The sequence below is a fragment of the Ambystoma mexicanum genome, chromosome 8 (genome assembly GCF_040938575.1).
Source record: "Ambystoma mexicanum isolate Mex_15411 chromosome 8, UKY_AmexF1_1, whole genome shotgun sequence".
In the NCBI taxonomy this organism is placed as follows: domain Eukaryota; kingdom Metazoa; phylum Chordata; class Amphibia; order Caudata; family Ambystomatidae; genus Ambystoma; species Ambystoma mexicanum.
Genome location: NC_090929.1, coordinates 1,510,103,585 through 1,510,121,133, shown reverse-complemented (window position 1 = coordinate 1,510,121,133; position 17,549 = coordinate 1,510,103,585). Strand labels below are relative to the sequence as shown.

General features: G+C 48.4%; 1 protein-coding gene across 3 annotated transcripts in view; it reads left to right on the top strand.

The window, feature by feature from the left end:
- Positions 1 to 17,549, top strand: part of CALHM2 (calcium homeostasis modulator family member 2) — a 184,245-nt gene that overhangs the window by 100,011 nt on the left and 66,685 nt on the right. For 2 of the 3 annotated variants that reach the window (XM_069611705.1, XM_069611706.1), the window contains one exon: positions 2,630 to 3,214. In XM_069611705.1, the coding sequence (XP_069467806.1) occupies positions 2,672 to 3,214 (543 nt within the window). In that variant the 5' untranslated portion in view covers positions 2,630 to 2,671. Of the gene's footprint in view, positions 1 to 2,120; positions 2,199 to 2,629; positions 3,215 to 17,549 lie in introns of those variants that run through there. The other variant, XM_069611707.1, reaches the window with a different exon arrangement.

The following is a 17,549-nucleotide window of genomic DNA, read 5'->3' as shown; positions in this document are numbered from 1 at the left end:
ACTAAAATGTTCCTTTTTCTTGACCGCGCCTGCAGACAAGTCCGCCTGATCTCGGCCCAACACAAGTTCTTCTTCTTCAAGTTAGCTACAATTATCTGCTACTATGGACAGCCAATTTCACAGCCCAGAAAGAGGAAGTGTCATCATGTTTAGGACTGTTTATGCAGGGGATCTGAACTACTATTGGTGGACTAGGTCACGTGTTGATGGCCTCAAAATGAACTGGAGCCAAGCTCCCTGGGAAATGTAGTTCCTTCAGAGACTCTTACCTTTTATGTTAAGATATTACTGTTATATTACTGTTACATTGCTATGTTTATTATATATATTTGGTGCACCTGTTTTCTGCACATTACTCATGGCACACTCACTTTTGGTGCACAAATATCTTGCTGCTGAGCTCTTTTCTTTATTGTCGAATAAAAGAAAGAGAAGCATAATGCTCGCCTCCGAGTCTTTAATAGAATTAAGACTTTCTAGTAAGTTATTATGGAAAATCTTTATTCTATGCGTATTTAGCACTAAGATTCATGTTAGAAACTGCAAAGGAATCTCCCTAAGGCCCAGATAATCTGAAAATGCTTCGGACGATTGGGAGAGTGCCCCTGATAAGGCAGCAGCCAGTTTTGTCACCACCTCGAAAAAGGTTTTAATAAAGCTTCACTGTGTTTTGATTTTGAAATTCTCCAGATTTCACAAACGTGAATTTGGGCAGATTTCTGCACTTCTAATTTTAGATTCAGTAATCGAAAGGCATGATCAGGATTATTGATGGATAGAATCAAATATTTGAATGGTATAAGGTGACGAATTCTGTTAACTGCAGCTGATTAAATTAAGAACCAAAGATTCATAGATGGAGTAATGTTTTTATCAATGTTGGTTAAATAATATTGTGCTCTCGCCTAAAATATAGAATCTTCTGGATCAAAATGACACCACACAAAATTCCATAAAGACAAATTATCTTTGGACCACACCGATGAGATCACAGAAATTGACATTACATGACCATAAACCTACATGACATCAACAAGGGCTTATCCCTTGTTAAAGCCTGTAGTCCTTGTGAAACCGTAAAGGGGCTACGACATTCCCACAATAATTGTAAAGCTAATACATTACATCAGACTTTCAGGAGCAGTTAAAAGGGCGGCAAAGGATTAGCAAGTGGGAGCATAAGAGGGTCATTTTGCAACTTTTGGTGCCCTCCTAAATAAGACTGTTGCAATCGAGTATTGTGCCAAAGAAGACTGGGTCATCAGTTCCTTAATTTGTTCCAGACAGTGAGTGATATGAAAGTGGTTGCCAATACAACTACGATCCCTCCCCACAATCTCACAACCTTGAAATAATTCCCAGGTTTGTTAATGTAATGTTTTAATAATTATTTAGTGTTGGGTTATCCAAACCGTACAGGCACATCATTGTATTGCATCAATCCATTCAAAACAGATAGAAAGGTAACATATATTCACGTTTTGATTCATTTCATTAAACCTTTTAACAAGTTATAATAGTATGTTACTTGTTTCCTTCAATATACTAATTAACAGCATCATTGATGTCAAAGTCCCATTTACCTTTCACTTGTCTATTATCAATGGCCATTCCATTAGGATTTAGATACTTTATGATACATCTCACAATAAACACATTGTCTTCCCCCCTCTTCCCTATAACATTTAGAACCCCCCCCCCTCTTTCATTCAGGACCCACAGCTCATTCTTAACTCTGTCAATCACCTGAGCTTTAAGGACATTACACAAAACAAGATATAGGACTCAAAGGCAAAGGTCAAAATACTAACATCCAGCTTTCTCTGTGGGTGTGACCTGTCTGTTCAGGCACTCCTTCTGCTGTATCTTGGTTGCAACGCTGGGTTATTACACCCATTTGTCATCAATATAACAGAGTGTATCAATAAACCTTCTATAGAAGCCATATTGATAAGGTGAAGGTTGAAAATCCAAATTGTGATCATTCACTCTCCAGGTTATTTGACTGTTTCGCCTTTTGTCTTTCTTCCTCTCGCTTTCTTTCTTTTGCTTTTCTCTTAATGGTTCATCAATTGGGGTTGGTTCACATTGTGCACTCTGATGTCTTTTTTACTCTTACAGTAACAAACAGTTTGATCAAATGCCCTCAAAAATATCCCGTTCGTCAACAGCAGAAAGGACGTTTACAAAGTTTCAAGGTGGGTCATTTCAATGAGCCACTGATTTGAAGAAAGGATGTTACTGAATTTCAAGGCTCAGCAGGATTATTCCAGCCATTGCAGCCTTCACAAACCACTGGCATTCATTAAAACACATTATGTATCCACATTAAAAAGAACATGTCCTGTGTGAATTGTGCTGTAAAACTAAATCTAGAAATGTGCAAATGGAGATACAGATTACATTATCCAAGGCTTGTTTGAACATGCTCATCACATGTTCACTAGACTTTCAATTATATTTTACTGCCATTATCAGAACGATTCTATGTTTCAAGTCATTCTTTTGTCAAGACCAGAAATTTGTACAGGGAATAAACCAGAAACAAGTAATTAAAATGTTCTACATAACTAGGTTAAGTCTTGTGTCATGTCACTTAAGAATAAGTCAATTGTATTTTGTTTTTCAGTGCAAAGGAAATATTCCCTAATCGTGCAATACTTGGGAGAAAATGGCTGCGATCATTGCAGAAAACTTCAAATTCCTCTCCTTGTTCTTCAAAAGCAAAGATGTGATGATATTCAATGGCCTGGTGGCTCTGGGGACAGTGGGCAGTCAGGAACTGTTTTCTGTGGTCGCCTTTCACTGCCCGTGCTCTCCAGCAAGGAACTACCTTTACGGGTTGGCGGCCATTGGGGTTCCCGCTCTGGTCTTGTTCCTCATAGGCGTGATACTTAACAACTACACCTGGAATCTGGTGGCAGAGTGTCGGGGTCGTGGGGTGAAGAACTGCACCGCCCCAGCCACGTACTTACTATTTGGCAGCATTGTGGGCCGCGCTGTAGTGGCCCCAATAACGTGGTCGGTCATTTCCTTGTTACGGGGCGAGGCCTATGTGTGTGCCCGTAGTGAATTTCTCAATCCCAGAAGTCTGGATGGCTTTCCATTCGAACACGGAGCTCAGACCATGGCACGGTTCCCCTGCAAAGATACCCCAGTGGAAGTTTTGATGTTCAAGGATGAAGTTATCCGAAGGTTGAAATATGAATCTCAGGTAACTTATTTACGTTCTCTTTTAAACTAACAATTTAAAGATATATATTTCACATATGCAGACATGACTAAAATGATGAATTATTTCAATGAAATGCTCTTCTCTCTAGTATAACATTGGCATGTTTGGGCTAGTCTATCTCAGGTTTGACGAGAGCTGTGCCTTAAAGCTGTAATCAAACATTAATGTTTACAATTGTCATTAAAGGTTCACACTAGCCCATTGTGATAAATCTGATCCCTCCTTTCCCTGGGGAAGCCTCATCCTATGTGGCCAGGAGACCGCAGCCGCTACCTGATCCTGATCTTGGGGGTGGCTATATGAGAGAGGACCACCTGGGGGGAGGTGACTCTCGGGGAGACAAGATGGCAATGGGGAAAGTCGTATGCCCCAACTTCCCTTCAGGGGATGCTTCCTCTATGCCTCATGTCATAATTGCATACTGTTATACTCCTCCCCAACTTCTTTGTAGAGTACTTTTATTACTACCCAAACTCCCATGAGGGATAGTATGTGGACCACTGACAAGAGAAAGAATCACAGAGTCATGAAGATTACGAGACCTGGAAGACCAACGCAGTGGTGTAGTTGTTGGAAGATAAATAATCAAGCCGGGAAGTTTAAATATGACCCTGCTACACCGGACAGTGAGGAGGAGAGCTGCAGACGCTGAGCCGCAACACGGCCCGTAGTAATGTTGAGCACCACGCTGGGAGAGAACACGCTGCAGCAGGTGACATGAATCCAAACGAGAAAAGGGGAGGCCTGGGTGCTGGTGGCTCACCGCTGAGAGAGAGTGAGCAGCGGGAACTGTGCACCACAGAAAAAGAGACAACCAGGGTACAGCGCTTAACCGGGTGCACACAAAGCCAGTACGCTGAAGCAGGCAGGAGCAAAGAACAGCTGGAGGTAACCGGTAAGCCTGGGGAGAATAAGAGGGTTACTGGGTTGCCAGCACAACACAAACTGAAGGGAACTGAAGAGAGGGGAGGCCATAAGTTACCAGTGTACCCGGAGAGCACAAGTGGGTTACTGGGTGGCCTAGTAGAGTTAGTTTGTTCTTGGAAACACGACGAGAGGCCAAAAGCAAGAAAGTATACCAGGTGAAGTAAATGAAACATTAGAATGGTGTGTAAGCAGCATGGGTTCACTATCCAGTCGTGTAGCAACAACCTCTAACCTAGCAAGAGCAAGCCATTACAGATCTGTAGAAATTGTGAAGGCAACGCTCACAGAAGGACCAAACATGCTGCGCAGCAATAGGACTTTTGGTTTTCCAGCTATACCCCAGCTCACAACTGTCTAGTCTTTTTAACACCCATTGGGGAATGGAGCGGATTCCATGGAAATAGGTTGCAGTGCTCTTTAGCAAATCATCCCCATTCAATTGGCACTCTGGAAATGTGGGTATGTCAAGCTGCGGCACATTCAAGGGCTAGTAGAAGGAGATCATTCATAGCTAAAGCGCTTTGTAGAGCGATGCCATTTCCCATGCACTGCAAGTATTCTTGCACACTCCAGAAAGGGCCGACTTCCTTTTCTGCTTCTATACAGTCAGTCAATGATAAGCCACTAGACCCTTTAATGTAGATTTCCATCCAAGAATGATTAAGTGGCTTTAGCCGAGGGGCATCCAGGTGGCAGACCTGAATACCAGGTTATCATCTATGTACAGAAAACTGATACAGTATGTTAACTGCCCCTGACCCATCTGTATGTTTTATTTGCACTATATATAACAGCCTTGAACAGTGACTACATTGATGAAGTGAAAAGCACAGGGGCAACCCTTGTATGTGGGGTTATTCCAAGCCGATACACGGATTGGTCCTCTCTTTGCGGAAGAGTTGTGATTCAAGCAGGTTGGTCAGTTTCCTGTGCGAGGAGCGTATGCCACCAGGTATGTGGAACAAAATCACCAGGTACATTGGTGTGCTACTCATGACCAAGCAATTGACAGGCCTGGCGCGCAATGCACTCCTCAGCATCATTCATGCGTCCCTCACTGAAGTGTCATTCCCAGAATCCCCCAAGACAGGCCTCATAAGACCACTTTTCGAAAAACTCACCCTAGACCCAGATGACTTGGACAACTTCTGGCCCAATACAAACATCCAGTTTATCAGTACACACAACTACTCACCAGAATCAAACAACTACACATCCGACATGACTAAATGACTAAAATGGCAGTACTTGTACTGCCATATTCATGAATCCCAATGCACATTTTTCCTTATGTTCGATTTGGCTTCTGGGGTCATGTAGCACGCCATAATACATTGACTAACTTAAATGCATGCACACATGCCTACAGCCTACACACACAGTCGAATGTTCAATATTCCTGTGTGAAGGTGTCTAAAAATATTTTAATATCACTAATGTACAATATAGACCTCCGTTTGCTAACTTTCCGGTAGTCTCCGTTATGCCAAATCAGACCGTTTTCGTCACCGTCCTTAAGTCCATGTGGGGGGAAGAGGGATTCCTGATTTAGCTTTTTTGTTAAAACAAAAACACTTTTTATTCCCTCTCAACTTTGACCCTGAAATGACTGCATTGATGATAAACAAAAGCCAATCAGGAGGTTGGGTAGGAGGGAGGCCACGGCTGAGATCAACGATGAGGACGTATTGAAGATAACTGATAAGAAATAAGCCCATGACATAACCATATCCGTCCTCTTTCTTGTCTCGGCACTTACAATATGAGAAGACAATCAAATCAATTCAAAGTCTTCAACAAACACCACTCAAAAAAAACTGCTCACGTCAAACACAAATGGCACAAAATTCTTGTATATACTAGAAGCAACATCTGGGCCAAAAAAAGCTTTGACTTCTGTATAGTCAAGGGAAAGCCATTTGCCAAGCACTGTCATAATGGTACTACCTGTCCATAAGATGGTGAGCTGCAAAATAGTGCGCGTACCTAGGCATATGATAGAAGTGCCTGGCACATGTCTATGTAATACCTATACACAAGTCAAACCAGTTGGCTTTGCCAATGCTAGTTTTTGACAGGACTTTTGTGGAAGGACATGCATACTGTGCATGAACCAAGTGGCTGAAGTCTCACTTGGTTTAGACATTTTTATCACACCAATAGCTCTTTAGTAGCTTCAACTAAGCCATTAGCTCTTAGAAGACTGCCTTAAAATAACACTGACAGGAGTGTACAGCAGAACGTTTGATGATACTAAATGATAAAGAAGGCTCAAAGAGTTCTGAGGAGGATATGCTTTGGGTGGTAAGGGGAAAGTAGTAGATGGGAATGGCCAAAGGGAATTGCATGGCCATCTGTAGGCAATGGGTGGGTAAATAACCAACTAACACCCACAAAAAACGCTCAGTTCCCCTCCTTACAGTCCTTCGTTCGCTAGGCTAGCTTTATTCCAATGCAATTTTTAGGCTTATAGGTGGCGCCTTAGCACCACCTAATAGCCAAACCTACAAAGGCAATAACAGTATCACCTTCTAACAACCCTAGAAGATCCACCTACCGATGAATGGTCCATACAACAAACACTCAAGGACCTTAACATTGATGAGAGGAACCTAACAATTCCTGAAATCAAGCCCAAATCTAAGTTCACACCTAACCTCCAAGGAGAGAATGCAATTGAGATCTTCACCCAGGTGGTAACCAGAGATCTACAGTTCCTGGAGGATCAGATGAAAAGCAACCGATCAGAAAGTCTGACAATATCACCAATCAGGAGAGACACGGACTCAAGAGCTTACAAGCCAACCACAAAATCATAATCAAGGAAGCTGACAAAGGGGGCAATGTGGTCATCATGGATAGAACTGACTACATAACAATGGCCACCAATCACCTGTCCACCCCTGACTTCTACGACATTTTGACCAACAACCCCACTTGCAGCCAACACCTTGCTCACCAAGTGGCATCGCCGGGGTCTCCTGACTGACGAGGAACTCAAATATTTGCAACCGCAACATCCAAGGATGCCCACCATCTATTTTCTTCCAAAGGTACACAAGAAGTTTAACCAAATACTTGAAGGACGTCCCATCTTGAGTGGGATTGGATGGATCACAGAGACCCTGAACCAATATATCAACAATGTCCTCACATCAGAAGTACTCAGAATACCAACTTTTCTATGTGATAATATGTATGCACTTTTGGTACTACAAGATGTCATCTGGCACAACAAATACATACTTGTAACCTTGGATGTGAAAGCCTTGTATACGCCCATTGACCATAGAATGGCACTAAAAGCAATTGACTTTGCATTCGCCAAGGCATCTGCTCCCACCTGGAACTCACAAAAGAATTTCTTGAATTCTCTCTTACTCACACCATCTTCCTTTTTAACCAACAATACTACAAACAAACCAAAGGCATAGCCATGGGGGCCACCTATGCTCCATCCATGGCCAACCTCTTTATGCATCACTTTCAGCAGGTTCATGCTTTTGCCAACACGGATTTCAATCAATTTATCTACAAATGGTTCCGCTACATAGACGACATCCTGATGATTTGGTCTGGAACAGCGGAACAACTAGAACTCTTTCACAAATACCTCAATGACAAACGGTTTGGTCTCAAACTAACAGGAACATCAAGCAGCACTTCAATCGATTTCCTGGACATCACCATCATGCCAGTAGGGGCGGAACTGACTACTCCAACATTCAGGAAACCAACAGAAGTCAACTCGGTTCTCCATGCTTCAAGCTGCCAAAAGAAATCGGTCATACATAACATCCCCAAGGAAGCACAAAGAGGGAACTCAGAATCAGAATTCGAGAACACCTGAGCACCCTGCATTCCCAAGACGCCAAATACCCACTAGCACTACACTGGCAAGAAAAACACCAGTGGGCCAATAAAGACGAAATCGCCTTCGTGGGATTGGAAAAAATCCCGGCAGATGCAAGAGGAGGAGACGGGGAACTCAACCTGCGCCAGAGAGAAGCTAAGCTGATATGCAAATACAGAGGCACAACAATTGGCCTTAACAGTGACCATAACTTCCATGTTTTCCTAAGAGTTAACCCCTCTGCCTTCTCCATCTGCTTTTCCTTCTTCTTTCTCTCTCTGTCGTGCATCATGACTCACCTATTCCTTGTCCACACCATGGGATCAGGTACCTGACCCATTCATCAGACCAACCAACCCCCAGTGTTAGACACTGAACCTCCCTCTAGCCAACCTACCCTGGCCCCTGTCAGTTACCTGACCCGAGCCACCCACCACCCTTTACAGGTGGCACAAGTACACAACCATGCGTTCACTACCAGTCCACACCACCGGGTGTGCGCTTCACCCATCTTGAGACCTGATACCTGCTATTTTAGGGTACTCCCCCAGACCAATCCATCATTGGCACAAGGCTATTCACTCATCAGCTGCCTTAACCACCCACTTCTCAACTAGTCTCCTTGCCCCACCAGGTATCCCCCACATCTTGATCAGCCAGTGGGGCACCCACTAGCAACAACTCCTGCCACTCCAGCCTCCACCACCACTGGCCATCCATCCAGGCCACAGCTGTCCCAATCACCACTCAAATAGTCTTCTTTTGTGACTTGGCGCCCGGAACCATCCGTTGGTCTCTCTCCACCCGGGCCTTATATATTTTTTACCACCTAATGCATCCATGCATTTTTCTCCCACCATGGCACGGTGGGACTTCCACTGCTTGACACTAGCCTCCTCTCTAGCCCATCCGGGGCTCTGTTCCATCCAGGCACCTCTTGTCCCAATCACCACACAGCAGCCCATTGTTTATACCATGCTTTCACCATGGCGCTCCCAGCCTTTCTGAGGTTGTCTCCCAACCGGTTACCACCTTCTACTAGCACCTCAGGCATCTCATCCGGGAATGTCTCGCCACACCATGGCGCGTAGGACCACTCATTGCTCACGTCTCTGAGGACCAATCAGAGCATGCAACGCCAGCCTGGGCTCTCTACCTGGCACCCAATCAGATTTCCTTTTCCAATCAGGAAGTGTGTGTCTTAAACCAGACGGGAGACCACACTTAATGAGTGGAACCATTCGGTGCAAGACCTACTCTGCCTACAGGTAAGCTTCCTCCTTCTACCTCACACGGCCCCCCACCGCCACCCTTGACATGCGGACATGCGCGGCCATGATCCGCATCCATAGCATCACGGCAGCTCTACCCGGGGCTTCCGACTCGGGGCCCCTTGCGAAGCCCAGCCCTATCGCAGCCTCATCCCCCTGGCCTCGAATCACCCTTCCAGGCCAGCCACTCGCCAATGCCACCGCACGCCCACCTGTCTCTCCTGTGTGCGCCGTACATGCATTTCCATGCACCCACGGTCGGGCTACCAAGCCCCCCCCAACAGCGCTACCACACCGCCTACACCACTCGGGTTATCGCCCAGGCCCCCTTTGGGCAGCCACCCTTCTTCCACTTTCCTCCCTTGACCACGGCCACCCCACAGGGGCGTGGCCTACCGCTACCTGTCAGCACCCCATTGGCCTCCAGCCCGCTGTCCGCCTCCACAGGGACACCCCTTGGGGGCCCCCCGTTGACCACTTCCAGGCACGTGTCACCCTCCCAGGGTCCTGGAATTCCTCCCTTCATGGACATCACCTAGCAGCACAGCTTAGGTGCCCTGCTACAATCCCTCCCCTCCACCCTGGGATTCCTCAAGGCTGGGCCCCACCACTCCTTCACACCTTACACCAGCTTTGACTCTACTGCTAATCGCCCTCATTCAAACTGGCCCAATTAACCGCCCCAGCACTCCATGCCAGCCAGCACGACCGGTCCCGGTCACCCCCCACCACCCTTCCAACATTTGCTACATGCCATCCAGCCCAGCAGAGTTTAGCACTTGCCTAACCACACTTCCCCCGCTTCTTTTTCCTTGCAGATGAGCTACTAAGCCTACTCACAGGACCCTATCCAGGGCTACCTGGATAGGGTCCTGTGAGCCTTCACGTGAGCCTTCACGATAAACAACTTGGGTAAGCCCCCCGAACTGTGAATTCTTTGCACTTACTCCAAGGGAACTAAACCTCCGACTAACTCTTGTTCTTCATTTTTTCTGCCGCTCTTCTCTCTGTCTGCCTGAAACTTCTTAAACTTTGTAAACGTCCAAATGCCTTGCCTGTACATGTATCAATTATGATGACATTTGTGATTAACATGCCTTCTTACTCTTCACCAACCACCACCACCCACCTATCACCACCTATCCGAACTCGCATACCATGCTGTACAACCTCTGTTTTGCCTTTTTGCCTCATTGTGGCCAACTGTGATTTATTGTTTTATGACTCTCGCCGCCAACACACCGTATATGGAACATGCCACTTCATTGCTCGTTCTCCCTCATCACTGATCACTCACCAACCCCAACCCTACACAGCCTTGATAAAGACTTCAATTAAAATGCGCGTTGGCTGTTTTTCTGTTTCACGACACTGGCACAATGTGCCTAGCTTTGTTATTTTGCATTCAAACAATTAAAATAACGATGCACAACCACAACCGAAGACTGTATTGTGAATATGTATGGACAGTACTGGGCCATCAACCTCCTACCAGCACCCACAACTTACAAGGTTTGTCACCCCACCCAGAACTTTTAAACCTCCCGGGAACCTTGGAGTTTGGTTCCCAGACAAACCACGTGCCAGGCCGCAGGCTAAACCTTAACCTCAGACGAACGGTTGTGCAGGTGACCGGTTGTTCCAACACCAAACTCCCATCTCCCCCCCAATAAGAGTATCACTCTATGGCTCTTTTTCCAAAACAATAAATACAGCAGGAGGAGGTTTTGCATGATTCTTCACCTGTGGCGGCACCATCCACATTAGGCCTTGAGGATGCAGCTTGCGCTCTGCTACTTCCACAGCTAAAGAACTCCAGCGTCAGTCCTCCTCGTAAAGGACTCAGCTATGCACCGGTGTGCCAGAAGTTTGTAATCAATACAAATATATCAGAAGAAATCCATATGAAATAAATGTGATGAAACAGTAACCACTGATTTACATGTGAATATGATGGGGGTCGCTCAGCTAGAAGATAGGGAGGCGCTAAGGAGAAGTAACTATCCAGTGCACCACGCCCCATGCCCCATGCCTGTTGCCTTGTGCCAGGTGGCTAGTCTGAACAGTGGTAGAGCGAAAAGGAGGGTCTGTGACGAATCAACTTCGGGGACACCAGTGGTCCAGGGATGAATATCGGTTTCTAAACCATCAATCAGCCCCACACCTCTAGTACACCAGAAGGGTGCTGAACAGATTGGAAAAACAAGCTAATTATAAACCTCCTTGTCCCAATTTTGGTAGCGTGGACAGAACGGCAGGCCTATCTCTGCAAGGTTGTGGATCATTGGTTAGTTACAAAAATACAATTATTACCCATTGATAAAAGGGGCGGTCCAGTCAAGGCTGTATACAAATAGCTACTTTACTATTATCACAAACAGCAGTTCTAGCCCAATAAAAAATATAACCCACCCTGTAAAGTAATGCAGAGGACAGACCATTTCAAGAAGGAAAGGGGATGCACTCTGGATACTGACAGGAGGGTAGTCAGTAAAGTAAGTAATCGCAATAGTTTAAGGATACTTGGTTTCAGCACAAAAGGAGCAATGGGTCGTAAAATGTCACTAGGGGCCTTCGGAGAAGGACCAGGGGGACAGAACCACAATGTACCTCTTGTGCTTGTAGAACCTCTTGGTGCTGGACAGGGTCGAGTGGGCGTCAGGGCGCTTTGCAGCTTCTCCAACAGAGTTCAAGACGGGAGACAGCTGAGGCTATCAAGGGGCAGGCAGTTTGGCGAGCGAGGCTGAGACGATGGCTGCAGACTGGCCTACACGGCAGCTCGGGGTCAGGAATCGTTGTCTCAGTGCCGGTTGGTGGGTCTGAAGCACTGGTCGAGGCGTCTCACACAGCTTGAGCCACTGCATCATAACAACAGTCCGAGGTGCAGTCGGTTGCAGCTTGAGGGGTTTGACTGGCTCGAAAATGTCCTTTGAAGAGGACGCTGGTTGATGCTTGTCAATGCACTCCACCTAGCTTCTTCACTTGGCTTGTGTCGTCCTTTAAGGCGGACGGCCCAAAACAGAGGGGAGTGTTGTTGGAAACAGTCTTGTCCTTGGTTTGGTTCAGAAACTCTCTGGCACTTCCCACCTAGGAATCTTGCTGCAGAGACTAGCAGGGCATGCTGTGTGCTGGCTGGGTACTGGTTCTGGAGCTGCTGGTGGGTCCTCTGGATTCCGTATCTCCCTCTGTTCCCTAGGAGATGTTTGGGGGAGGTATTTGTCTACCCTCTTTGGAAATCCTGGCCTTCCTTCACTGGCAGAAGCTGTAAAGAAGACTGTACCTTCAGCCAGGGTCCAAATGAGCTCTTCCTGGTTAGAAGTCTTCACATGATCTCCCAAAAGAGGGGCTCAACCCCCTTTTAAAGCAAAATGGGCCCCAGTGATTGGTGTAGGCTAAGCCTACCTTAATGAACAAATTATGGGTCCCCACCAAAAGTCTCCTGTATGCGTGAGAGAGTGCTTTGCAACAGAAAAGGTAAAGGGGTGAAAAATGTAATACTAAGTCCCACCCATCTTCCTTTCAGTTGTGGATCAAAGAGTCTCTCTGGTTAATTGAGCTCTCTGTGGTTTCTGATTAAAGCAGCAGGTTTCCCTTGAAGCTGCGGCGGGACCAGGCATTTGGTTGTCACCAAACAACCTACTCGTGCCTTCTGAATGGGGTCCCCCTGTGGGGATGACAATTGTAAATACATAGGGCCTCATTACAAGTACTCCGGTCCGGAATTAACACTGCCGGTAAAACCATACCGGCACCGTTTCCATGTCCACCCAATCATGACCCGCGGCCCCGGTAATAGCACCACCCTAAACTGCCACCGCGTAAATAGGGGTCCCGTTAAGTCTGTCTGCACGGAAACCCCTCCGTTACCGTCAACACAAAACACCGTGAGCATCACAACTAGCGCGGACACGGAAATACTGGCAAAAAAATGGCATAAATACCGTGATCACGGTGGCGGGACCACCGCGAACATGGCGTTATACACTGCCTGCTGAACTGAATCAGGGCGCAGGTGCACCAAATCTGCCCAGCTGGACCTAGCAGGCCACTGGGAGCCTACAAAAGGGCCACACCCAGCCCAACACAACACAGAACCATGCAGGCAGCAGGTCTAGTAGCACTGGGACGGGGCCTACTCAACCAACAGGCAGCACTGCACATGGTGGCAGTAATGGCGCAGAGGAGGAGGCGTAGGCGGAGGAGGCGCAGGCGGCAACCAGCCAACCCTGCAGCTATGGCAAACCCCATTGCCCAGCCAGCCGGACCCCGTCGCCAGCCAGCAATACCACGCATCAGGGCCTCACCCTGGAACTTCACCCCAGGACAGATCCACACACTATACCGGCTGGACCGTGCAACAATCCTGCACATCACCGCCATGATTGAGGACAACATCAGCAGCCTAATTGAGACCCCCACCGCCATCCCCCCCCTCTTGAAGGTTGTCTCAGTACTGCATTTCCTTGGCACTGGCACCTATCAACACACGGTTGGTGAGCTGCACGGCATATCACAACCCTGTTTCTCCAAAATCCTGGTACAGGTCTTGGATGGCCTGTTGCGCCATGTGTCGGAACACATAGCCCTACCCCGCACCCTCCCCGAGGTCATTGCCACCAAGTTGGCCTTCCATGCCATAGCAGACATGCCAAATTGCATAGGCGCAGTTGACTGCACCCACGTTGAGCTGACAGTACCACGTGCAATTGAGTCAGTGTTCCGCAATAGGAAACAGTACCAATCACTGAATGTACAGATGGTATGTGATGCCATGCAACTGATCACACACTGCTGCGCACATATCCCAGGCTCAACCCATGACTCAATGGTACTGCAGAATTCCACGTTGCCACGGTATATGGAACGCTATGCCGGACAAAGCACATGGCTATTGGGTGAGTAAAGCTGACGATGCTACAACCCTGTCGAAGTGGTGTGTGTGTGTCCAGGCCAATGAGCATTGTGAGTGTGCCGCTGTGACCGCACATGCATCATCCCCCTTCCATCTACCAAATACACAGCGGATGCCAAACATCATGAAGGAAGACATGACAGGGCACCACAATGTGCCCGTGCACACGCTGGCACAGCCAATCCCGTCACTGTCCCATGAACCTTGTGCCACTGCAGACACCCACCCTCAATTGAAACACTGCCTCAAAAGGCACGAGAGGCGTGTAAATGAGACGACGTGTATTTACTACTTCCGTACAGTGGAGTCACTCTGCCATGTGTGGACAGCACTGCACCGTGACATGCACACAATCAAATGTCACCCGCAGGGCACAGTAAACATGCAAGTTAATATGTAGGCCCATATCCAGTTAGCGACATACATCGTGATGCCCAAAACATACCTCCATACACTGCATGGTACATATGCATGAATGAATGATGATACAAGAATGCACAGCAGCAGATGAGGACATGATGCCACAAACACTGACATGTTCCCCCATCCACATCCCATGTAGGTGATGCGGGATATGCACTCACGCCATGGATGATGACACCTGTACGGAGACCAAGGAACAGGAATGAAGAGGCATACAATAGGGCACATATCCGCACACGTGGAATGATTGAGAGGACATTTGGACTGCTGAAGGCCTGTTTCCGCTGTCTGAGCAGATCTGGCGGATCACTGCTGTACAGCCCAGTGAAGACGGGTAAAATCACGCTCGTATGTGCCATGCTGCACAATATATGCCTGCGCAGGAACATCCCAATACCACCAGACGCAGATGAGGAAGATGGGGATGGGGATGGGGATGGAGATGGGGCTGGGGATGGGGATTGAGATGGGGATGGGGATGGAGATGGGGATGGGATGGCACCGCCTCCCCCTGGGGGTCCACATGATGGCCAGAGAGCACGGGATGCCCTGATTCGCATTTACTTTTGAGTCACAGCACATTCACAGAAATGCACGAACATGGTGACGACAATGAATTGATAGTTGCACTGCAAAATAAATGATCAATGTCCACACATGTATGTCTTGATTCGAAATGGTGATGTGATGTATTGATGTAATAACAACAGGGAAGGAGGTGCATTGGTTAGGGGAGCTGTACACCCGGGGCCACCCACCACCCAAACATGCCCACCCCCACCCAGACCCCATTGTTCAAACCCCCAAAACTACCTACCCCACCACCCAAACATGCCCACCCCCACCCAGACCCCATTGTTCAAACCCCCAAAACTACCTACCCCACCACCCAAACGTGCCCACCCCTCTCACACCCTTGTAGTCCACATGTGTCCTGCACTGCCCCACACACATGCCATCACTTCCGTGTGCGCTTCTGTGCCTGTGCAAGCTTGCCCGAGGGACCTGTTAGCCTACTCGAGCGCCTCCTTGGACTGGCAGTAGTGGAGCTGGATGGGGTGGTTGTGTTTGATTGGGCAGAATCTGGGATTGAGGGCATAGAGATTTGCCTGTTGGCCAACCAACATGGCCTCTACAAGCCTGGAGGTGTGGTCGTTGCCCTCCCGCACATGGCGTGCAAGGGTCACTATAGTGCTCGCAAAGCGTCCAATGGACCTCGACAGGCGCGCACTGAGGCGCTGTATCTCTCCCTCTGCAGCCTGGATTCCTCTAGCTGCCTCTCCACCAGCTGGATGAGGGTAGCCTGCTGTTCCTCCATCCGCTGCATGCGGGCATTCAGTTCGGCCATGGATGGGGTGGGCAACCTCATGGGACTCCCCAGTGATGTGGGGCTGAACTCCTGCTCATGGAAGGAGCCCAGGTCTTCCAATGTGGGCATCTCCCCATGTGGCCCCGTTTCCGAGTGCTCTTGCGGGGCACTGTTATCACTGCAGGCCGCCCCCTCTGCAGTGCTGCTGCCTTCGATTTTGTGTTGGGTGGCCATGATAGATTCCCGTGGCACCTGTCTAGACTCAGGCAGTGTGGAGACAGTGGGGATGTCGGTGGTGGTGGTGGGCCGCACATCTGTAATGGCTGGTAATGTGGCCAGAGGTGCAGAACTGCCGGCAGCATCCTCCTGTGTGGTGTCGGTGGCTTGTGTACTTGCCGGTGCAGATTGGCTGGCCTGTTGTGCAGTATCACTGTCACTTGAAACGGCTGTGGGGACTCAAAGGGCATGCAATTAGTGTTGTTGTGGTGGCAGATGGGTGCATTACATGCGTCATTAAGATTGTACATTGAATAGTGTTAGTCACATGCATCTGATTGCTGGTGTATGCATTCTGTGATATTGGTTGCCATACGGATCATGATGGGTCCTTTGGCCCACACATGCACTGCCTGGGGGGGGGGTTGTTAATGGGTCCTTTGGCCCACACATGCACTGCCTGGGGGGGGTTGTTAATGGGTCCTTTGGCCCAGTACTCACAACTGCATATTTTCATGTGGCATTCATGTTTGGGCACTTACTGGCATCTGCAGGTGGGCTCACACCTGCCTCAGCCTTCCCTCTAGGTGGAGGACGCTGCTGCAACGCTCCTCCCATGCTTGCAGCCTCAGTGGGGAAGGGGGTCCTCCGCCTGTCCCACTGCTGCGTTGCCGGTGCGTGGGAATGAGGTTGCGTACCCTCAGCCTCAGGTCGTCCCACCGCTTGTGGCAGTCCTTCACGCTCCTCGCTGTCACGCCCACAGCGGTGCACTTGCGTGCAGCTTCGGCCCACACCTCCTTCCTCCGCTGCTGTGTGGCACGCCGTTGGTCGGCGCTGAACAGCATCTCCGCATTGTCCACAATGTGCTCCACCAAGACAGTTAGCTCCGCCTCGCTGAAGCGCTGTTTGCGCTGCCTCTGAGCAGGAATCCTGGCAGACATGCTGGTGGTCCCTTTTGGCTTCTCAGAGTTAGGACTGTGCTTGTGCTGGCTCTGGATGGCAATGGAAGGTGCTTTTATATGATGGCCGCCTCTCTGTTTCCTGTTTTGGCGAGCATGGTATTTCCGGTTCCGTGTCCGTGGCGGCGGAGGAGGACACGGGTTTTGCGCCACTTGTGGCTGCGTTATTTCCATTTCCGTGGGGTTTTCCGTGATGGCGGTAACAACGTTTCCGAGTCTGTGTGGTGCGCCCGACCGACTGCGTGTAATCGGACGGTTTTTCCGCAACCTTGCGGACACGGAAACGTTTTTACTGCCGTCACGGATTTTGCACGGTCCCGGGCTGGCAGGTTGTAATGAGGCCCATAGTCCCAGACATTACAGGTCATTTCCCTTAATACTAAGAGGCGGGAGCTGGCTTCAGGTTGATACAGTGCGTATCAAAGGTTGTTGGGCTTTTCCTCT